At 44.3% G+C, this 23,995-nt stretch overlaps 1 protein-coding gene across 1 annotated transcript in view; it reads left to right on the plus strand.

The window, feature by feature from the left end:
- gab3 (GRB2 associated binding protein 3) overlaps positions 1–23,995 on the plus strand; it is a 131,392-nt gene that overhangs the window by 65,034 nt on the left and 42,363 nt on the right. The window contains exon 2 of the mRNA XM_055643573.1: positions 14,289–14,589. Within this exon, the coding sequence (XP_055499548.1) occupies positions 14,289–14,589 (301 nt within the window). The remainder of the gene's footprint in view (positions 1–14,288; positions 14,590–23,995) is intronic.

A 23,995-nucleotide genomic window follows, 5' to 3' on the forward strand; every position in this document is an offset into this window, starting at 1 on the left:
ACGTCTTGCGCATAACCCATTACATCATTGTTATTATTTTAATGTAAGCCCAGAAAGAAAATAAGTAGCTTTATGCCCCTGTCCCACTTGGAAACCTGAACGGAAACCTCTGGAGACTTTGCGCCCCACCCAAGGTTTCCGTGCGATTCCCGGAGGTTTCTGTCAGTCTCCCTAATGGTCGAAAGTGGTTTCCGTTTCTTCTATGTTGTGGCGATTATTTCAAAAATTTCAAAACCGGCCGCGACTAAAAATAGGTTGCCGTTTTTAAAATCGGTGATTTTTTAGTCGAAGCCGGTTGCGATGCTAGTTGAAGGTGGTTGCCGGAGGTTGCAGGTGACAAAAACCTGACAAAAACTGACAAAAACCTCCGGGAGACGCACGGAAACCTTGGGTGGCGCGCAAAGTCTCCAGAGGTTTCCGTTCCGGTTTCCTAAGTGGGACAGGGGCAATACTGAAACCGAGATAGACTGGAATATAGACACAAAGAAATGCTGGTTTATATAAAGGGATATGCAGCGACATCCAGAGGATATACCTGTAGGTTTAAGGTGAGGGTAAGAAGATTTAATGGGAACCTGAGGTGTGACTTTTTTACACAAAGGGTGGTGTGTGGTTGGAACAAGCTGCTGGAGGAGGTAGTTCAGGCTGGTACTATCGCAATATTTAAGAAACATTTAGAAAGGTACATGGATAGGACAGGTTCAGAGGGATATGGGACAAAATCAGGCAGGTGGGACTAGTTTTGATGGGGCATTTTTGTCGGTTTGGGCATTTTGGGCAGAAAGGCCTGTTTCCACAGTATGACTGGAGCACATGGAAAAGCAGATTCTTTGGGATAAGAGCTTTGAGGGAAGGTGTGCAATCTTCACACAGGTGGGACTGGGGACGGGGGAGGGCGGGGGGGGGGGATCAGGATTGAAGCCCAGTCCATGGAGCTGTGAGGCAGCAGCTCTAGCAGAAGGCTGACACTCTGCAGTCCCTTTAACGCATGCTAAAGCACACGCATGCTGAAGCACACGCAATATGTGTGCATGCATCGCACCAAATGTGCATACATCGCACTGTCTTGCACAAAATGTTGGTCAGGGTTTGAATGCGTTTTGAATGCGAGACTTGTCACCATATCTTCCATCCATGCCTTTGGCTGAACATGCTGCCCCTGTGACATTCCATTAAGGTGTGGATATTTTCCAATTTTAGGTCACTAGAAAACTGCCATCCTCTCCCTCCTTTCCCCCACCGCCTTCCTTTCCCCTTTACCCCACCTGGACTCACACATATTTCTCCCCTCCCTTTCCACCTGCATTCCTTCCTCTAGCTTCACAATTTGCAACTCTTCATTCCTTTTGTCTCACATCTTATGGCTTTTCACCTCTGGCATCTGTCCAACTATCTGCCTATCAACCCCCCCCCCTCATCTCAATCTACCATGACTTGCCAGGCTTTGTTTAGCTCCTCCTCTTTAGTTTATTTTAGTTTCGAGTTTAGATAAGGTGAAGAAACAGGCCCTTTGGTCCATCGAGTCCGTGCTAACCAGTGATCCCCACTCACTAACACTATCCTACGCACACTAGAGGCCATTTTAGAGCTTCGAAAGCCAATTGACCTACACATCTGTACATCTTTGGAAAGTGGGAGGAAACCGGTGCACCTGGAGAAAGCCCAGGCAGAACTACAAACTCCATACAGACAGCACCCGTAGTCAGAATCAAACTCGGGTCTCTGGTGCTGTGAGGCATCTACTCTACCACTGCGCCACCATGCTGTCCTTTCTTCCAGCTTTCTTTCCCCACCACTACAATCAGCCTGAAGAAGGGTTTGGGCTCGAAACATCACCTATCCATGTTCTACCGAGCTGCTGCCTGGCCCGCTGAGTTACTCCAACATTAGGTGTCCATTTGTTCCCGTCAAGGTGTGAAGCCCTGCAGTGTCAAATAGCCAAATTACGTGCAATGTCTATATCTACATATCATTGTATTATTCTCTCATTCATTTCCAGCCCTAATTGCTCTTGAGAAGGTGAGCCACCCTTGTGAAGCACTGCAATGTGTGTGATAGCTCTTGCAGTACAGAAGTTGGCAATTTCTAGACACTAGACTGATTCCTGGGATGTCAGGACTGTCTTATGAAGAAAGACTGGATAAACTTGGTTTATACTCTCTAGAAATTTAGGAGATTGAGAGGGGATCTTATAGAAACTTACAAAATTCTTAAGGGGTTGGACAGGCTAGATGCAGGAAGATTGTTCCCGATGTTAGGGAAGTCCAGGACAAGGGGTCACAGCTTAAGGATAAGGGGGAAATCCTTTAAAACCGAGATGAGAAGAACTTTTTTCACACAGAGAGTGGTGGTCTCTGGAACTCTCTGCCACAGAGGGTAGTTGAGGCCAGTTCATTGGCTATATTTAAGAGGGAGTTCGATGTGGCCCTTGTGGCTAAGGGGATCAGGGGGTATGGAAAGAAGGCAGGTACGGGATACTGAGTTGGATGATCAGCCATGATCATATTGAATGGCGGTGCAGGCTTGAAGGGCCGAATGGCCTACTCCTGCACCTAATTTCTATGTTTCTATGTTTCTACTAGTTCACGTGAAATTGAGCTATTTACTGAGGACGATGACTGTGTGCATTCCTAGGACTGTATTGCAAAGTTAGTCTTTGAACATAGAAGGCTGCAGAGAAATTTAGCAAAGATATGAGAATTTAGTAAGATTTATGATGATTCCATCAATGCATATAGATCCGAACAAAAGTCAATCACAGATGTAATTATGCACAGTCTTTCTGTGAGGATATAACTCACACTGTATATAATATATGTACATTCCTAATAATGTATATTCTTAATAGATGTAGCTGTGGTTGTTGCATATTAACAGCCTTTACACAAAGTCAAGCCCCATCCCTACCCCCATTCTCTAAAGCTCGTAGCCATATAGACAGCCGCACACGCACACATTTCACAGATTAGAAAAGGTCAAAGCCGCTGGTTTCAAGTGTTCACAAATGGAGCCGTATTACATTTGTTACCAGTCTATAAAATACTGAATCCCATTTGCAATCCCGCGGGACTCTTGCAGGCTGCTGGCAGCCATCCCGGAGATGCAACAAGGTAAATAATAAATGTGACCATGTGGGGATGCTAAAAATATGGCATAATTTTCTCTCAGAACAATTAGCCGAATGGCTTTAAACTCAGACGGGGAGGTGGCGCAGCGGTAGATTTGCTGCCCTACAGCACCAGAGACCCAGGTTCGATCCTGGCCACGGGTGCTTGTCTGTTTGTACACGGAATTTGTACATTCTCCCCGTGACCATGTGGGTTTACTCAGGGATCTCCGGTTTCCTCCCACACTCCAAAAACGTACAGGTTTGTAGCTTAATTGCCTTTGGTAAAATTGCAAATTGTCCCTGATGTGTGTTGGATAATGTTCGTGTGCAGGGATTATCGGCGCTGGTCGGCACAGACTCTATTTCCACGCTGTATCTCCAAAACAAAGCCTAAAACTAAAAGGTATTAAACTGGGCTGATTTCATGGGGTTGTCTCACACATTGCCAAGGGCCTGAAATATATCCCTCACCATATTGGGTAAATAAGAGATGTAAGGACTATTTTAGGACCCCGTTCCTAAACTGGATGACACGGAGTGACCGTGTGGTGAGTCCAGCTGTTCTGTCAGCAGTCCTTGTGGGCAACTGCCAACCAGCTTACTAAATAACTGAGTCATTTTATATTTAGACACGGAGCCACGAGAAGCCAGGCTACTTCTTCTGATCCACACTAATGCTGAGCAGCACGACCATGTTGTGAGACTCTCTCCCCTCACTCCCAACTTACTCCATGGTTTTTTAGTTTAGTTTAGGGATGCAGTGCGGAAACAGGCCCTTCGGCCCACCGAGACCGTGCCGACCAGCAACGGTAAGCCCTGCACACGAGCATTATCCTACACACACCAGGGACAATTTGCGATGCCCGCACTACACTAGGGACAATTTACATTTATACCCAGCCAATTAGCCTGCAAAATTGTGCGTCTTTGGAGTGAGGGAGGAAACCGAAGATCTGGAGGAAACCCATGCAAGCCAAGAGGAGAACTGTACAAACGCCGTACAGACAGCACCCGTAGTCAGGATTGAACCCGGGTCTCTGGCGCTGTAAGGCAGCAACTCCACCACTGTGCCACTTGAGCCTATTTATTGCCGAGAGATAAGGCCAGTTATAAGATGCTCTTGAAATGGATGCATTGCCTTAGGCAATACAATAGGTTATAGAATCTTGTCCACATTATTAGCGTGAGGTCCAATTTAGGATGAATCTCAGGTGTGCTAGAGTTTAATTTAGTTTAGTTTAGTTTGCAGAGACAGCAGGGAAGCAGGCCCTTTAGCCCATCGAGACCATGCTGACCTTTGATCACCTGTTCATACTAATTCATATCTATAAATCATATCTTACAGAGCTAAAATTATATCATGTATCTATACTCTGTAAACAGCTCGATTGTAATCATGTATTGTCTTTCTGCTGACAGGATAGCACGCAACAAAAGCTTTTAACTGTACTTTGGTACACGTGACAATAAACTAGACTAAACTAAACTAAATACTGCCCAGCAAGGGAAACAAATGGTTCACAAGTTCAGAAGTGATAGGAGCAGAATTAGGCCATTTGACCCATCAAGTCTGCTCTGCCATTCAATCACAGCTGATCTATCTTTCCCTCTTCACCCCATTCTCGTGCCTTTTCCCCATAACCCCTGACACCCATACTAATAAGTGATAGGAGCAGAATTAGGCCATTCGATACGTCAAGTCCACTCCGCCATTCAATCATGGCTGATCTTATCTCTGCCTCCTAACCTCATTCTCCTGCCTTCTCCCCATAACCCCTGACTCCCGTACTAATCAAGAATCTCTGCCTTAAATATATCCACTGACTTGGCCTCCACAGCCTTCTGTGGCAGAGAACTCCACAGATTCATCACCACCCTCTGAATCAAGAACCTATCTATCTCTGAATTAAAAATATTCATTGACTTGGCCTCCACAGTCTTCTGTGGTTCAATGTTATCCCATGTTCTCGTTCTGGCATGATCTGTAACCATAACAATGATATATGCACAAAAACACCCCATCACCAAAGTCTGTTTAATTGTGTGTAACTGTGGTGTATTATGTACTTATGCTTCACATAATAATATAAATCTGCAAAATCTAACGTTTTTGCATCACCAATTACAATCTCCTCTAATTCCAATGATCCCGACCACTAATTGGGTGTGAAAAGCATAAGGCCACCAAAACCAACAGGACATTTTTGCATGCTTTCAAGGGATGACTTCAAAGGTGGGCAGCTGGATTCACTTAGTTTAGAGATACAGCGCGCGAAAACAGGTCCCTCTGCCCACCAAGTCCGCGCCAACCAGCAATCCCCGCATATTAACACTACACACACTAGGGATAATTTACAATTTTTCCAAAGCCAATTAACCTACATACCTGTGGAGTGTGGAGTGTGGAATGAAACCGGAGCACCCAGGGAAAACCCACGCAGGTCACGGGGAGAACGTACAAACTCCGTACAGACAGCGCCCGTTGGCAGGATCAAACCCAGGTCCCAGGCGCTGTAAGGCAGCAACTCTACCGCTGCGCCACCGTGCTGCCCAGTGTAGATGTGTAGATGTGACATGTCTTGGTCGGCATGGGCAGGTTGGGTCGAACGACTTGTTTACATGCTGTATGATGCTCCATCACTTGATAGAATTTTTCCAAAGTATTTCAAGGTGAACTCACAGAGTGGATAATGGTAAATAACTCATGGGTTTCCAGACTAGGAGGAATAGTAAATTGAAAATTGATCCATTTTTAAACAAGATAACCATGAAATAACAAAAATAACAATGTGAAGTTAGGTCGCATCAGAACACATTGAATAGTGATATAAACAAATGGAATAGTTTAGAGTTTAGTTTAGAGATACTGCGCGGAAACCGGCCCTTCGGCCCACCGAGTCCGCACCAACCACCGATCCCCACACATTAGCACTATCCTTCACACACTAGGGTCAATTTGCACTTATACCAAGCCAATTAACCTGCAAGGCAGTGCATCATTGGAGTGCGGGATCAAACTCGGGGAAAACCCACGCGGTCACGGGGAGAAGCACCAGCACCAGTAGTCGGGATCGAACCCGGGTCGGGCAGCAACACTACTGCTGCGCCACCGTGAACCCCAATGGCTGTGGCATTTGATTGGTGACACTATTCGGGATGAGATAGATGATACTCCACACACCAGATCCCGGAGCACATAGAAACATAGAAAATAGGTGCAGGAGTAGGCCATTCGGCCCTTCGAGCCTGCACCGCCATTCAATATGATCATGGCTGATCATCCAACTCAGTATCCTGTACCTGCCCTCTCCATACCCCCCGATCCCTTTAGCCACAAGGGTCACATCTAACTCCCTCTTAAATATAGCCATTTATGCATATGCATTTGCCCATTGTCTACATTCATTTAGGGGTGTCTCAGATCCAATTTCCCTTTCCAAGTAGCAGTCCACTGGGATGCACCAACTCAGCAAAACTCCAAATTAGGAATTATTATTCCCAACACCAGTGGGATTATATTTTTGACACATTTCCCTGGTCTCTCTGGCTATCATCTACAGCTGGAATAAATTCAACGATTTAATTCAAAGATACTTTATTGCCACTTGTATCGAGGTACAGTGAAATCTTTTGTTTTTTGCGTCCAATCTGGTAAAATCACACAGCAGACTTCACCGGCACGAAGACTCGCCATGTTTCCGGCGCCGACATAGTTTCAAACGCTCTCAGCACAGGCTTATCTTCCATCAGCGGTGACCCAGGCCTGCTGCTGCCACACATGGCCGCATGTGGCCCGCTGGGTCCCTCTTCCTTCTTGACGGCCCCCCCCCCCCCCCCCCCCACCAGGCCCCTCTTAGTTCTCGTTCGCCCGCCCGCCCGCCACCGGGTTCCGCTCGGAGAGCCGGTCGTTTGGCCCCACAGCGCATCCCGTAGCCTTCAGCCGCCGCGAGGCGCGTTGGAAATGTGCTCAAGATCGCTAGTTGCAGCACTAATTAATAACTGAGTTGAGTTGAGTTCATTGTCATGTGTACCGAGGTACAGTGAAAAACTTTCGTAGCGTGCTAACTAGTCAGCAGAAAGACAATACATGATTACTGTCGAGCCATCCACAGTGTACAGATACACGACAAAGGGAATAGCTAGAAAAACATTTAGAGCAAGATAAAGTCCAGTAAAGTCTGGTCAAAGAGGGTCTCCAATAAGGTAGATATGACTTCCGGTCCGCTCTCTAGTTGTGCTAGGATGGTTCAGTTGCCTGATAAAGCTGTTATAGATCGCTAGATGCAGGAAAAATGTTCCCAATGTTGGGCGAGTCCAGAACCAGGGGCCATGGTCTTAGAATAAAGGGTGGGGTCATTTAAGACTGAGGTGAGAAAAAACTTTTTCACCCAGAGAGTTGTGAATTTATGGAATTCCCTGCCACAGAGGGCAGTGGAGGCCAAGTCACTGGATGTATTTAAGAGAGTTAGATAGAGCTCTAGGGGCTAGTGGAGTCAAGTGATATGGGGAGAAGGCAGGCACGGGTTATTGATAGGGGACGATCAGCCATGATCACAATGAATGGCGGTGCTGGCTCGAAGGGCCGAATGGCCTCCTCCTGCACCTATTTTCTATGTTTCTATAACACCTGGGAAGAAACTGCGCGGCTTTGTGCAAATCGCATCCATTTTTCCACCATACAGCTTAGGATTTATATCTAAAAGCCGGGACCCCATTTTAAGTCGCAACATGTTTTTAACTGTGACGTAGAATTGTGAGGGCAATCTGCGGAAGACCTGTGGTGTTTCTGTTAATCTTTAGCATTGCACAGCTCCCTAATGTTGCATCCAATCTTTTATACAGAATGACTAGGTCTTGCAGCAATTTGACAGCTGCCTCCTTCCTCCTACATTAATAAGCATTCAAGGCCCACCATATAATTTTCGGCTTCCAGTTTGGCACAAGTTCCTTTCAATTTAAATTTGAAGACAGAAATTGGGACTTTTTTTTAATAGAAAAGGAAACGCATTTTAAATGCTAAGGCTTGTGGTTTCATAGAAATAATAGCATTCCCTTTATTATTTATATTCGGGGCACCGTCATCCCAAACATGATGTCAATTATTATTTATGATTGCAGGAACTGAGAAATGGCGTGATAAAATCAGGCTAATGCCATGCTTGATACATAATTAACTAGCTGTTACTCACCCAACTATCTCTCGTTTCCCTTTTCCCTGACTAGTCTGAAGAAGGGTCTCAACCCAAAATGTCACCCATTCCTTCTCCACAGAGATGCTGCCTGTTGCGCTGAGTTACTCCAGCATTTTGTGTCTATCTTCTGACTATTATAAGTGTCATTGGAGCCAAGCTGAAAAATGCATGTCACACTGACAGGATAATATTTTAAATAGATGCCTTTATAATGTAAATACCTAGAGTATTAGATTCCCAGTAAATTGAGAGCAACCCTCCCTTGTCTTCAAAATATGTTTAAGCTCCCAAGATTGATTTTGGATTGATTCCCCCCCCTTGTACTCAGTCACAACAAACTACCATAAACGGCCAGATCTCCATAATGTGATGAGAAGAATGGCCTCAGAAATGCTTTATGATCATTCAAAGGACATTGTGTTTTATAATCTTCAATTATTGTGTGCCTTTCATGTGGAAATAAGAGTCTGGACATGATCTATTTTAGTTTAGAGATTTAGTTTAGGCTCTGACCTTCCCACCATCGAAGGGATTTACCGGAGTCACTTCCTCAAAAAGGGCAGCCAGCATTATCAGAGATCTACACCATCCTGGCCACACACTCATCTCACCCCTGCCATCGGGAAGAAGGTACAGGAGCCTGAAACCTGTAACATCCAGGTTCACGAACAGCTTCTTCCCTACAGCCATTAGGCTATTAAACACTACAACCTCAAATAAGCTCTGAACTACAATAGACTATTATTATTATTATTATTATTATTATTATTATTATTATTATTATTATTATTACTATTATTATTATTATTATTATTATGATTGCACAACTATTGTTTGTTTTTTGAGTAAGTGTGTTTGTGTATATGTGTATATATGTGTGTGCCTGTGTATATGTGTGTATATATATAAATACACACATACTCAAAAAACAAACAATAGTTGTATACACATATATATGTTTGTGGATATGTGTGAATGTATATACATATGTGTGTATATATATATATATATACATGTGTGTGTGTGTGTATGTAAGTGTACTTGTGAGTGTGTTTATATATACACACACTGAACTTTTTTTTCTCTCGTTTATTATATTGTTTACGGTGTACTATGTGTACATATTCTGTTGTAAGTAAGAATTCATTGTTTTATCTGGGACACATGACAATAAAACACTCTTGACTCTCTCCAGCAAAAGGTAAAATCCCGCAGATACATATTTAAATTAGCAGTTAACATTAGCAGTGTTAGAGATGAGGACTGGCAAATAGTCATGAATTCTTAGGGAAAACAACAGTACATCAAAATTAATTGAATGCTGTAAACGTTTATTCCACAATGAATGGCCAATGCACTTCCTACTTGCACCTATTGTCTTACCGAAGATTCCCTTCTGTTTTGTAGGTTTTTTTTGCACAATCCGCAAACATTGCCACTTTTCATTTCACTGCACATCGCCAATATGTATGTGACGAATAATCTTGACTTGACTGCAATATTAAAGTGCACAAAATACCAATGCACAAATGATTGCAATGGTGGCTTCTCCTTGAAGCACCCACAGCCATTGAATTTGAAACCATTTTTACCGCATATATTTCACTCAAAGCCACGTGATAACACACAAGAACACTGTGTTTATCATTCATCTGTAAAATAATTGATCATAATTATATTGTGTTACCATCGTTATATTTGTACTACTTTTGTAATTAAAAAGTGAGTTGATATAAATGGCCATATTTCTAAAGCGAAAATTATTTGCTTGGAAAATGCAGCAGATTATTTTTATTGATCCATTTTCTCTGCTCTTTCTGTCTCTGTGTCTATCTCCCTCTCCCTCTCCCTGTCCCTCTCCCTCCCCGATCTCCACCCTCTCTCTCTCTCTCTCCCTCTCTCTCTCTCTCCCTCTCTCTCTCTCTCTCCCTCTTTCTCTCTCTCTCTCTCCCTCTCTCTCTCTCTCTCTCTTTCTCATCTCTCTAGCTGTTTGTCTAGCTGCAGAATATATTTCTGTATGAGTGGACTTTTGCTGGGGCAATTCCATGGTCTAGCTGACTAGCAGTGTTTTATTTAAATAGTGTTTTGCTCATTTGAAACTAGACAGTGGGTTTCACACTTATTTAGCCACAAGGTACGTGAAAACCCAAGTTTACCTCAGCTCACAGATAAGAGCACTACCTTCGCAATTCTAGTAAGGTGGTGGTTAAATGTGGAAATTCTGGCTGATATTTTTGTTTGCCTTGTTTGAGAAAGATGACACCAATTGTAGCATCTCATTTGTGTTGTGTGCATTGGCTTGGTATATCCTCAGCTTCTCCTCCATTTTCCTCATTCAAAGTCATACCACGTTAGAATGATTTTTTTTTAATATACATTGGAAATTAGGTAAATCTGGTAATGACAGTATTTATTGTCTGTTATAAGTTCATAAGTCATAGCAGCATTATTAGGCCATTCGGCCCATTGAACCATCTCCGCCATTCAAGCATGGATGATCCATCTTCCCCTCTCTGCCCCATTCCCCTGCCTTCTCTCTGTAACCTTTGACAGCCTCATTAATCAGGTACCTGTCAAACTCCTCTTTAAAAGTACCCAAAGACTTGGTCTTCACTGCTGCCTGTGGCAATGATTTCTACAGGTTCACCCTCCTACTTAGAAAACATAGAAAATAGGTGCAGGAGCAGGCCATTCGGCCCTTCGAGCCTCCACCGCCATTCAATATGATCATGGCTGATCATCCAACTCAGTATCCTGTACCTGCCTTCTCTCCATACCCCCTGATCCCTTTAGCCACAAGGGCCACATCTAACTCCCTCTTAAATATTGCCAATGAACTGGCCTCAACTACCTTCTGCGGCAGAGAATTCCAGAGATTCACCACTCTCTGTGTGAAAAATGTTTTTCTCATCTCGGTCCTAAAAGATTTCCCCCCTTATCCTTAAACTGTGATCCCTTGTTCTGGACTTCCCCAACATTGGGAACAGTCTTCCTGCATCTAGCCTGTCCAACCCCTTAAGAATGTTGTAAGTTTCTATAAGATCCCCCCTCAATCTTCTAAATTCTAGCAAGTACAAGCCGAGTCTATCCAGTCTTTCTTCATATGAAAGTCCTGACATCCCAGGAATCAGTCTGGTGAACCTTATCTGTACTCCCTCAATGGCAAGAATGTCTTTCCTCAGATTAGGAGACCAAAACTGTACGCAATACTCCAGGTGTGGTCTCAACAAGACCCTGTACAACTGAAGTAGAACCTCCCTGCTCCTATACTCAAATCCTTTTGCTTGCCCTTAAGTTGTTTGCCCTTCCAAAGCCATTTCAGAAGATTTTTAAGAATCAACTTCATCAAATGAGACTGGGAGAGGGCAGCAGATATTCTTCAAAGATATGAAAGAACCACGGCACAGTGGTGGTGCAACGGCAGAGTTGCTGCCTTACAGCATCAGAGACCCCCGGTTCGATCCTCATCACAGGCGCTGTCTGTGCGGAGGTTGCACATTCTCCCCGTGACCACTAGGGTTTTCCCCGGGTGCTCCGGTTTCCTCCCACACTCCAAAGACGTACAGGTTTGAGGGCTAATTGGCTTGGTAAAAATTGTAAATTGTCCCTAGTGTGTGTAGGATAGTGTTAGTGTGCAGAGTTCGTTGGTCGGCACAGACTCGGTGGGCCGAAGGGCCTGTTTCTGCACTGTATCTCTAAACTAAAACTACACAGATGGAGGTTTCAATAACCAGGGGGTTTTATTGTCCTTATGTGTTTTTTTTTAATTCCCAGTCATTAATGAATCTAATTTTCTCTGTAGCCAAAGTGGGATTTGAATTCATTTTTCTGGATTGCTCGCTCTGGCTCCTCGATTACTAGTCCAGTAATTTCTCCACTACAGCATATAGCATGTTAATCAGACCCTGGTGAGAAGAAATGTTTAGACATCTTTCACCTTTTTTTGCACTGCATGTGAGTTACATTAACAAAGTGATTTCAGTTTATCGAGGATGAGGTAATTATTTTGCTAAGTATCATTCATCTTTTCTTTGACAATACAATACAATACCTTTATTTGTCATTTGAACCTCACATGAGGTTCAAACGAAATGTAGTTTCTGCAGCCATACAATAAAAGAACCAAAACACACACCAACACTATTCACATAAACACCCATCACAGTGGCTCTCCTCCTCACTGTGATGGAAGGCAAAGTTCTTGTCTCTCCCCTGCATTCCATTTCCCTCCCGAAGTCGAGGTCAAAGCCCCCGGCGGGCGCTAGTCCGCGGCAAATTAAGGCCGCGCAACTCCTGTGACACAAACTCCTGTGCGTATTTGGAATAAGGGAGGAAAGTGGAACACCTAGAGAAAACCCACGCGGTCACAGGGAGAAAGTATAAACTCCACACAGACGGCACCCGTAGTCAGGATCGAACCTGCGTCTTTGGCGCTGTGAGGCAGCAGCTATGCCGCTGAACCACTGTGCTGCCCCAAGTTGTGCCCAAGGTTGGAGAAGGTGCCTCTGGGTGCGCAGTAGAACCTGGTGTGCCCATTCTTTCGATCTTTGAGAGTCAGCACAGAAACAGGCCTTCGGGCCTACTGACCAGTCGACCAGTGAACACCCCGTGCACTAGCACCATCCTACACACTAGAGACAATTTGCAATTTACAGAAGCCGATTAACTTACAAACATGTAGTGTGGGAGTAAGCCTGAGCACCCTGACTAAACATTCGAGGTGACAGGGAGAACGCACAAACTCCGTACAGGCAGCACCCATAGCCAGGATTGAACCTGGATCTCTGGCGCTGAAAGGCAGCAACTCCACCTCTCCGCCTCTGTGCCACCCATTCCCAGCTCCCATTCATCTTAACTGAGACCCAAGTTCACTACAAGTGGAGCTTTTGGCTACTATGCCTTGAATTGGCTGGAGTTTAGTCACAATTTGCATCCTAGCTTCACCTGAGTGCTTTGCATGCAGATGAAGTAACACTGAATTACAACGTTATCTTGTGCTGTAGCGTGCAGGAGGCATTCCATAGATTCGTATCTTATATCATTTGGATGGGTGCAAGATTCCCATAAATGCACATGATGTATCTGCTATAGCCTTAAACCCGCACGTGTCTGCCAATTGGTAACCAGTTAGCTGACACCTACTTGTGTAACTAAAGTGTAACCATTAGCTGTAATCATCCTGAACTAGAGGTCTGTTCATTTAGTTCAGAGCCACAGCAGGGATGGGTCTGTTTCCCTGCTGTATCTCTGCTTGAAACTAATTCAGTGTGATCTCATCTGCATGCAAAGCACTCAGGTGAAGCTAGGATAGCACGCAACAAAAGGCTTTTCACTGTACCTCGGTACACTTTGGGAAGAAGGTACAGGAGCCTGAAAACTGTATTGTCCAGGTTCAGGAACAGCTTCTTCCCTACAGCCATCAGGCTATTAAACACTTCAACAACCACTAATATGCTCTGTTCATCTTTTTTGTACTATTATTGTTTGTTTTTTATGTGCGTACGTGTATACACACAGGTATATATATATGTGTGTGTGTGTGTGTGTGTGTGTGTGTGTGTGTGTGTGTGTGTGTGTGTGTGTGTGTGTGTCTGTGTGTCTGTGTGCGTGTGTGTATGTGTCTGTGAGTGTGTCAGTCTGTGTGAGTGTCTGTGTGAGTGGGTAAATGTGATAACATCACAAGTGCAGCCTCACCAATGTACAACTGTAACATAACTTCTCAACCTTCAGTAACCTGTGTGTGTGTGTGTGTACATGTATATATACCCACACTGAACCTTTTTTCTGATTTATTACATTGTTTACAGTGTACTATGTTTACATATTCTGTTGCTCTGTTGCATGTAATAATTTCATTGTTCCACCTGGGGCATATGACAGAAGAAAAACTCTTGACTCTTGACACGTGACAATAATAAACGAAAACAAAGCAAACTAAAACCTGCCCTTTCCATGGAGTCTAAGTCTGAGTGCTCTGTGTTTTACAGGCCTGGAGGAAACGCTGGTTTGTGCTGCGTAGTGGGCGACTGAGTGGAAACCCAGATGTCCTTGAATACTACAAAAACCATCACTCTAAGAAACCACTGCGTATGATAAACCTCACCGAGTGCAATAATATTGAAGCCGGGTTGAAGCTCAGGAAAAAGGAATTCCAGAACAATTATGTGTTTGAAGTGAAGACCCCAGCAAGGACATTCTTCCTGGTAGCTAAAACTGAGGACGAGATGAATGAATGGGTGCGGCACATCAGACTGATCTGTGGGTTTGGCTCAAATGAGGATGGAACAGGTACAAATTATAATAATTGCTGAGTTATTTGCATCAATGCTCTGAGTATTGGGATGGATTTTGGTGAAGCGACATTATTTAAAAAAAAACTTTCTCCTTCTGAAACTGGAAAGGATGCAGAAAAGATTTACGAGGCTGTTGCTAGGACTGGAGGGCCTGAGCTATAGGGAGAGGTTGAGCATGCAAGGACATTATTTGTTGGAGCTCGGGAGGATGAGGGATGATCTTACAGAGGTTTACAAAATCATGATTGGAATAGAAAGTGTAATTGCACAAATCTTTTACGCAGAGTACGGGAAATAGAAGACAAGAGGATTTAGGATTAAGGTGAGGGGGAAAAGAGATTTAATAGGAACTTGAGGAGCAACTTTTTTACATTAAGAGTGGCGGGTGTATGGAACGAGCTGCCAGAGAAGGTAGTTGAGGCAGTACTATCGCGATGTTTAAGAAACGTTTGGACAGGCACATGGATAGGACAGGTTTAGAGGAATATGGGCCAAATGTAGGCAGGTCGGACTAGTGTAGATGGGGCATGTTAGCCGGCATGGGCAAGTTGGGGCGAATGGCTTGATTCCACGCTTCTTCTTCCTGCGTATGGTGTGCACAGCCTAAAGTTGTTGGTCAACTTGTTTTCTTTGATCTTTTTGTTTGTGTACTGTCGGGTTGATTGCATTAGTCGAAGCGGGGAGGGCCACGTGAAAGTTGCAATCTCCCACCCCGTTTCCACGCTGTACGACTACGACACTCGACAGGGCTGAAGCAGGCCTTTCTAATTGCTTTGAGCAATGTTTAAACATCGCGATGCAATCAAAGAATATTTATAGAATTCATTTTGGCCACACTTTTGCAGAGTTAATGTAATAGTGACATTTCGAGTCGAGAACCTTCTTAAAACTGAAGGAGTCTAAAGAAGGGCCTCAACCTGAAACGTCACCTATCCATGTTCTCCAGGGATGCTGCATGTCTTGCTGAGTTACTCCAGCACTTCATGTTCTTTTGTGTATTAACCAGCATCTGCAGTTCCTAGACTCTACAGGGTTAGCGTAATTCCTGGAGTTTGTTTCGGCTTTGCTATTCCAGCACATGTTTTACAGTCGACCTTGCACTGAGCCAGTGAATCTTTTTCTACATTTCACCTCAATCCTTTGCATTTATATGAAAATGTCCATTATTTTGTCTGCTAACATCAACGCAGTGCAGTTCTGAATGTGGAGATGCTTGGTTATGTGATCAGAGTTTCCTTTGTTTAAAGATTGTGGAATTTTAAAGGAAGCACTTGCTTTGAAAGCTTGGCTGTAGAAGAAGGAATTTGTTGACTAGCTACTGGAATGACATGAATTTCCATTGAATTTCTGAACTGGTCAGGTTCAAAGAAGCAAAAAAAATACAACACTGCAGCTGCTGTAAATCTAAAGTAAAAGCAGATATTACTGAAAGAAACAACTCGATTGGACCCAGGGAAAGAGAAACAAGACTGGTGACAAAAAAAATCATTAGAGGATAGACACAAAATCCTGGAGTAACTCGGTGGGACAGGCAGCATCTCTGGGTAGAAGGAACGGGTGACGTTTCGGGTCGAGACCCTTCTTCAGACTGGCCAGGCTGAGAGATGCTGGCTGTCCCGTTGAGTTACTCCAGTTTTTGTGTCTATCTTTGGTGTAAACCAGCATTTGTAGTTCCTTCCTACAAAGAAAACTCATTCCACTGCACATTTTCCTCTCCCCTCCTGTTTCACGTTTCCAATGGTGGCACTGTGGCGTGGCAGTAGTACTCCAGAACCAGGGGCCACAGTTTAAGAATAAGGTGTAAGCCATTTAGAACAGAGACGAGGAAACACTTTTTTCTCACAGAGAGTGGTGAGTCTGTGGAATTCTCTGCCTCAGAGGGCGGTGGAGGCAGGTTCTCTGGAAGCTTACAAGAGAGAGCTGGATAGGGCTCTTAAAAATAGCGGAGTCAGGGGATATGGGGAGAAGGCAGGAACGGGATACTGATTGGGGATGATCAGCCACGATCACATTGAATGGGCCAAATGGCCTACTCCTGCACCTATTGTCTATTGTCTATTGTCTATTGCTGCCTTACTGCGCCAGAGACCTGGGTTTGATCTTGACTACAGGTGCTGTGTGTCCTCCCCGAGACTGCGTGGGTTTTCTCCGGGTGCTCCGGTTTCCTCCCACACTCCAAAGACATGCAAATTTGTGGCTTAAATTGGCTTTCCCAAATTGTCCCTAGTGAGCAAGAAAGAACTAGTGTACGGGGATCGTTGGTCAGCATTGGCTTGGTGGGCCGAAGGGCCTGTTTCCATGCTGTATCGCTAAACTAAGCTAAGCTAAACTAAACTAAACTACACTAAACTGAGCTTCCTTAACACCACTCTTCCATCTCCATCAACTTCCCTTCTCACAAAACCTTCCTGTGCAACATTGGGAGATACAACACCATCCAGAGAGCAATTCACTTAGCAGCTATTTACTTCCCTTAGAGAGTCATAGATTCATACATCATGGAAACAGGCCCTTCGGCCCAACTCATCCATGCTGACCAAGATGCTCCATCTAAGCTCATCCTATTTGCTCACATTTGGTCCATATCTTCTAAATATTTCCTATCTATGTAGCTGTCCAAGTATCTTCTAAATGTAGTTATTGTTCCTTCCTCAACTGCCTCTTCTGGGTACTTATTCCATACACCCATCAACCTCTAAGTGAAAAAGTTGCTCCTCAGGCCCCTATTACATCTTTGCCCTCTCATCTTAAACATATGTCCTCCGGTTTTTGATTTCCCTCACCTGGCTACAAGACCTTATGAATCCTCTTTTGTACACTCGTCTATAAGATCACCCCTTAGCCTCCTGCGCTCCACGGAATAAAGTCCTAGCTTGACCAATCTCTCCCTATAGCTCAGGCCCAAGAGTGTTGGCAACATCCTTCTTCCAATGGAGTACATTGCATTTGGTGCCAATAATATGGTCGCCTCCACATTGGGGAAACTAAACGCAAATAGGGTGAGTGTTTTGCAGAACAGCTCCGTTCATTCTGCAATGGTGAAACTGAGCTTCCAATTGCCTGTCAGTTATATTCCCCATTTTACCCCCATTCTACACCCCTTCTGTCTTTGATCTCCAACATAAAGTATAAAGTATAAAGTTTCCTTTATTGTCATTCAAACTTTTGGTTTGAACGAAATTACGTGCCTTGCAGTCATGACAGAGAATAAAGTAACAGAACACACAATGAACACAGTTTAACATCCACCACAGTGAGTCTACCAGGCCACCTCCTCACTGTGATTGAAGGCAAAAGTCTTAAAGTCTTATCCCTTCCTTCCTTGTTCTCCCTCTGCATTGAGGCGATCCAGGCTTTCGAGTCCCACGGCCGAATCCGAGCTCCAGTTCAAACGGGCCGTTTCAAACTCTGCGGCCCGGGGCGGACGAAGCTGCCACCGTCCAGCCCAGCGGACGAAGCTGTTGTTGCGGGAGTTCCGGAGAATCGGTCACCAACCTGGGACCTGCGGGCTCCCGATGTTGTCGTCCACTGGGCCCGCGGCCGAAGCCTCCGAGGCTCCGAAGTCGGGCCGCCGCTGCAGCGCCACCACAGCCCCGAAGTCGGCCAGCTTCGCGATGGTGAGTCCTGGCTCTGCCTCCGGAGCCTCGAGGTCGGTCCCAGTTGGAGGCCGCCAGCTCCGCGATTAGGCCTCAGCGCAGACGGAGACGGAGACGGAGACGGAGACGGAGACGGAGATATGACAAAGAAAAGGTCGCATCCCCCCGAAGGAAGAGACTAAAACAAGTTTCCCCCACCCCCCCACCCATACACAACTAAAAATAAATTAAAACCTTCTAAAACAAGTCAAAAGAAAACAAAAAAAAAAGAAAAAGACAGGCGGACTGCAGGCGAGACGCAGCTGCTTGGACTTCTGGATGTTTTTCAATGATGACCAACATAATCTCAAGGCAAGGCATTTTGTTCCATCTGGATACAAAATGTGGATGGGTTGGTTGGAGTTAAGTTTTCAGGTGACACCCAGTTTGCTGTTGTCGTGGACAATTAGGACGGCAGTAAAAGTATATGGTGGGACATAGATCAGCTACAGTAATGAGTAGCGAAATATCCTATTTAATCCTTGGTTAAGAGACTTTTAGTAGCAATGTTGCAAAATTTTGAGATTTTAAAAATCAAGTCTGTAATTTATCCCATCAGATAAAGCATAAAACATAGAAGTTTAATTTGACACCTAATTCACTTTCATATCTTCAATATTAAAAAAGTTATGGCCATTTTCATACTCGACTCGGAAATTAGCATCTTGTTCCCTATTGCTTTTCCATTGACTGAACACAAAAGCTGTGATCGAGGACAGTCAAAAGCCCATAACTTTCTTAAAAAGTAAGAGAACTGAATGAAATTTTCAGTTATTATAGATTGAAGCATTCTGAAACAAATATGAAACAATCTTACTTGGATGACCTGAAATTAAAGCATATAATTAGTTAGTTACTTAATTGTAGCTAATTACAAAATTCAACTACTAGATCTAAACATCTATCCATTTCTTAAGAAAAGGTTAACATTTTTAAAAAGCCTAAGTGTCCAAATAACATTCACACAAGAATTCACAATATAACATGATTTTTAAATCTCATTGTCATGAATTTATAGGCCAAATGGAAGGACTTTAGTGTTTAATTCCAGTAAATTAATTCTTGCGAGTGGGATTTTGTGGAACGTGCTGGTTTGGAACATTGCGGTTGCAGTGAATTTAAACCCCATATCGGCAGGAAAAATATTGCCGGTTCGTATATTTACATAATGACATCTTCACAACTTGAAATTTTGATTAAAGGCATCCTAAGAAGCAAGTTTATATGAAAAAATAAATGGCATACCTTGCCTTGTCCCCTACGTGAGATCCGTCCCGTTGTCGGCGTTGACGGCATTTGAAGATGATTTTAATTTTACTCCAGCAATTAAATTATCCAGCGTTAATTTTAATAAACTTAATAAAACGGCAGTCGAAGCGATTTTTCTTTAGCAACTAAACAGCCTGACAGAGATCGATTGGAATAGGCTGCAGAAAAATCGCATTTTAAACCCGCCCCCCTCTCAAAGGCACCGAAGTTGCGCACATGGGCAGTGACAGAACTGCAGCGCCGCTGAAGGTAAGTTTTTTAACATACCTACTTTTAGATAGGCAGGGCATGGAGGGATATGGATCTTGTGCAGGCAGATGTGATTAGTTATCATGGCATCATCTTTGGCACGGACGTTATGCACAGACGTTGTGGGCCGAATGGTCTGTTCCGGTGCTGTACTGCGTTATGTTCTAATACAGCCGCTACGTCTCAATATTGGGTTCAACAATATCAGATCACCACCATATTCTTCCCTCTGCAACCATAGAGTCATAGCGTGATGCAGTGTGGAAACAGCCCCTTTGGCCCAACTTGCCCGTACTGACCAACATGTCCCATCTATACTTGTCCCACCTGCCTGTGCTTGGACCAGATCCTCCTAAACCTGTCCTATCCACGTACCTGTCTAATCTATATCTATCTTCTATACTATTCCTAAAACTCTCATCTTGACCACTTCCGGTCTACGTTGTTTTTAAATTTGCGCACAAATGCTACCGTATATCGCTAAGATTCTTTTGCCACCTCACTCACTGTTCACCTCTGCTCCACGTCACCAAGTTTTGTTCCAATCGATGGAAGATTACAAAAGTTATGAAGGTTTAAAGAATCATGAAATCAGCAGATTGGTCTTCTCCGCTGTCAGTCCACATGGAGGTAACCCCTCCCAGAACCATTTAGAGGGTTACTATCTAAATGGCGTCAAGTTGGGAAAGGGGAAGTACAACGGGATCTGGGGGGTCCTTGTTCATCAGTCTATGAAAGTAAGCATGCAGGTACAGCAGGCTTTGAAGAAAACCTTTATAACAAGAGGAGTCGAATATAGGAGCAAAGAGGTCCTTCTGCAGTTGTACAGAGCCCTAGTGAGACCACACCTGGAGTATTGTGTGCCGTTTTTGTCCCCTAATTTGAGGAAGGACATTCTTGCTATTGAGGGAGTGCAGCGTAGGTTTACAAGGTTAATCCCCGGGATGGCGGGACTACCATATGCTGAGAGAATGGAGCGGCTGGGCTTGTACTCTCTGGAGTTTAGAAGGATGAGAGGATATCTCATTTAAACATATAAGATTGTTAAGGGCGTCGACACACTAGAGGCAGGAAACATGTTCCCGATGTTGGGGGAGTCCAGAACCAGGTGCCACAGTTTAAGAATAAGGAGTAAGCCATTTAGAACGGAGACGAGGGAACACTTTTTCTCACAGAGAGTTGTGAGACTGTGGAATTTTCTGCCTCAGAGGGCGGTGGAGGCAGGTCCTCTGGATGCTTTCAAGAGAGAGCTAGATAGGGCTCTTATAAATAGCGGAGTCAGGGGATATGGGGAGCAGGCAGGAATGGGGTACTGATTGGGGATGATCAGCCATGATCACATTAAATGGCGGTGCTGGCTCGAAGGGCCATATCCTGCACCTATTGTCTATTATTGTGTTCTACGTCACAATGGACCCCAATGAGAGGGAATGGCTATGCCGCTGGAGAGCCGCTAATAGTCGATGTGGGGGGATGGGGTTTGAAGGGTGGATGGAGTGAGTGCGTGGGGGGGGGGGGGGGGGGGGGGGGGGGCAGATTGGGGGGGGGGGGGGGGGGGGGAGGGGGGAGGGGGAGGGGGGAAATCAGGGGGGATCAGGGGCGTCACAATGGGAACCTGTCAGCCGCGCCAGTGCAGTGGGGGCTATGCGTGAGTGGCGAAATATTGTAATTGGTGGAGATGTAGAATGTTGCGTTGGGGGACCAGGCCTCCCCTGTTGGAATGGGACCCAACGGGTCCCACTTAATCTAGTTCCTTCTTAAAATTTGCGATAGTCCCAGCCTCATGGAAAATGTTACCCCTCAGGTCCCTATTAAATCGTTTCCCCTTCACCTTAAACCTATTTTCTCTAGTTCTCAATTCCCATACTCTGGGCAAGAGACCCTGTGTGTCTACCCGATCTATTCCTCTCATGGTTTTGTACACCTCAATTAGACCGTCCCTCATAATTCAACATTCCTTGGAATAGTGAAAGGCCTGGATAGAGTGGATGTGTAGAGGATGTTTCCACTTGTGGGAGAGCATAGGACCAGAGGTCATAGCCTCAGAACAAAAAGACGTTCCTCTAGAAAGAAGATGAGGAGGAATTTATTCAGTCAGAGGTTGGTGAATCTGTGGAACTCATTGCCACAGTAGGCTGTTGAGGCAAATGGATATTTTTACGGCGGAGATAGATAGATTCTTGATTAGTACAGGTCGACGCAGAATCAGTGGGCCAAAGGGCCTGTTTCAGCGTATGAACATGAATAGAATCCCAGCCCGCTCAACCTCTCTCTACAGCTCAGACCCTCGGGTCCTGGCAACATCCTCGTAAATCTTCTCTGTACCCTTTTCAACTTGGGACTATCATGTTGTCGGGAAATTTAGGTTTCAGTTTGTGCCTTTGTTTCTGTTCTGTTTCCAAGTGTTAAAGTATTAAATGAAAGCACTGAAGAAACTTTTACCTTGACAACTTTGATGCTCACTCTAACACAGACATTCTCCAGTTTTTCCCTTCACTGCATCTTTGATTTCTAACTTTCCGTTCCAATCAAGTGTCATTGACCCGGAATGTTGACTCTTTGCTTCCATCACCATGGAAACTGCCTGACCTGTTAAATTCTTCCAGCATTTTCTAATTTCGTTTGCTGAAGTCCAAGATGTTCTCAAATTCTTTTGTGTGATTATGGCTGTCACTGGTAAGGCCCACATTTTAGTTTTGTTCAGAGATACAGCTTGGAAACGCGCCCTTCGGCCCACTGAGTCCGTGCCAACCATCGATCGCCCGTGCACTAGTTCTATCCCACACACATGGGGACAATTTTACAGAAGCCAATTAACCTACAAACCCTCGCGTCTTTGGAGTGTGGGAGGAGACCGGAACACCCAGAGAAAACCCACTGTGGAACAGGGAGAACATGCAAACTCCATACAGACAGCACCCATAGTCAAGATGGAACCCGGGTCTCTGGCGCTGTAAGGCAGCAACTCTACCGCTGTGCTGCATTTTGTATGATGCTGGTGAACCACCTTCATGAATCAATGAGATCCTTGTGGTCTCGGTATTTCCAGAGTGCCGTTAGAAAGTTACAGCTTTTAGACCTAGTAACGATTTGACCTATTTTAACGTCGGGATAGTGTGTGGCTGAGAGGTAAACTTGTTAGTGGTTTATTTGCTATATAGCTGCAGCCTTCGTCTTTCTTGGTAGTTGAGGTTGTGGGTTTGTAGAGGTGATCGTCGCTTAGGAGAAGTCTCTATTAGGACCGATTAAACAGTCTCAAAAACTGTTTTGTACATAGTTAACAAATTCCTCCCATTCTTTTTATTTTTTATTTTCTTTATTTTTACTTTTTATTAGAAGTAAGTACAATAATATGGTACCATAGGTGCCTAGTATATATTGGCATGCCAATATATACTAGGATACATGCCAATATATACTAGGATACATGCCAATATGTACTAGAATAACAAATAGCTATCTCTCCTTTATTCTTCTGCTTTCTACCTCTGCTTCTTTTCTCTTCGTTTTCTTTCTTTCCTAATTTTCCTTTTCTCAATTTCTGATATCACCCACTTCTCTATTTCTTTTCTATTCTTTTTCTGTCTCCTTTTTTATAGCTACGATAAAAATAACAAGAAACTTCCTCCCATTCTCAGTCACTTGTACTAAGTCCATCCCAATTAGAATTGGGAAATTTAAAACCTCTGTAAGCCTGTTCCTCCGCATCTTTCTCTGATGAACATGAAGAGTTCTGTTACTCCAGCTTTTTGTGTCTATCTTTGGATTAAACCAGCATTTGCAGTTCCTTCCTACACAGCTTCTTTTAAAGGGGGTGTTTAAGAAGGAACTGCAGATCCTGGAGAAACGAAGGTACACAAAAAAGCTGGAGAAACTCAGCGGGTGCAGCAGCATCTATGGAGCGAAGGAAATAGCTGACACTTCAAAAAGTATGTAGGAAGGAACTGCAGATGCTGGTTTAAATCGGAAGACAGACACAAAATGCTGGAGTAACTCAGTGGGACAGGCAGCATCTCGGGAGAGAAGGAATGGTTGTCGTTTCGGGTCGACACCCAAAGGGAGAAGCGGCTCTCTGAGCTATTGTGGCTGCTTTAGGCATTTCACCTCAGGGCATTGTGATTGTGGGCAACAGGTTGTGTGATTTATTCCACGCTGATCATTATAGTCCTACACACTTACAAATTGTGTCGAATGAGCTACTTGCTTTGAGCTGAGGTAAAACTGACCTGCAAATCCTGAATTATCTAA

This window comes from Leucoraja erinacea, chromosome 12, assembly GCF_028641065.1.
Source record: "Leucoraja erinacea ecotype New England chromosome 12, Leri_hhj_1, whole genome shotgun sequence".
In the NCBI taxonomy this organism is placed as follows: Eukaryota; Metazoa; Chordata; class Chondrichthyes; order Rajiformes; family Rajidae; genus Leucoraja; species Leucoraja erinaceus.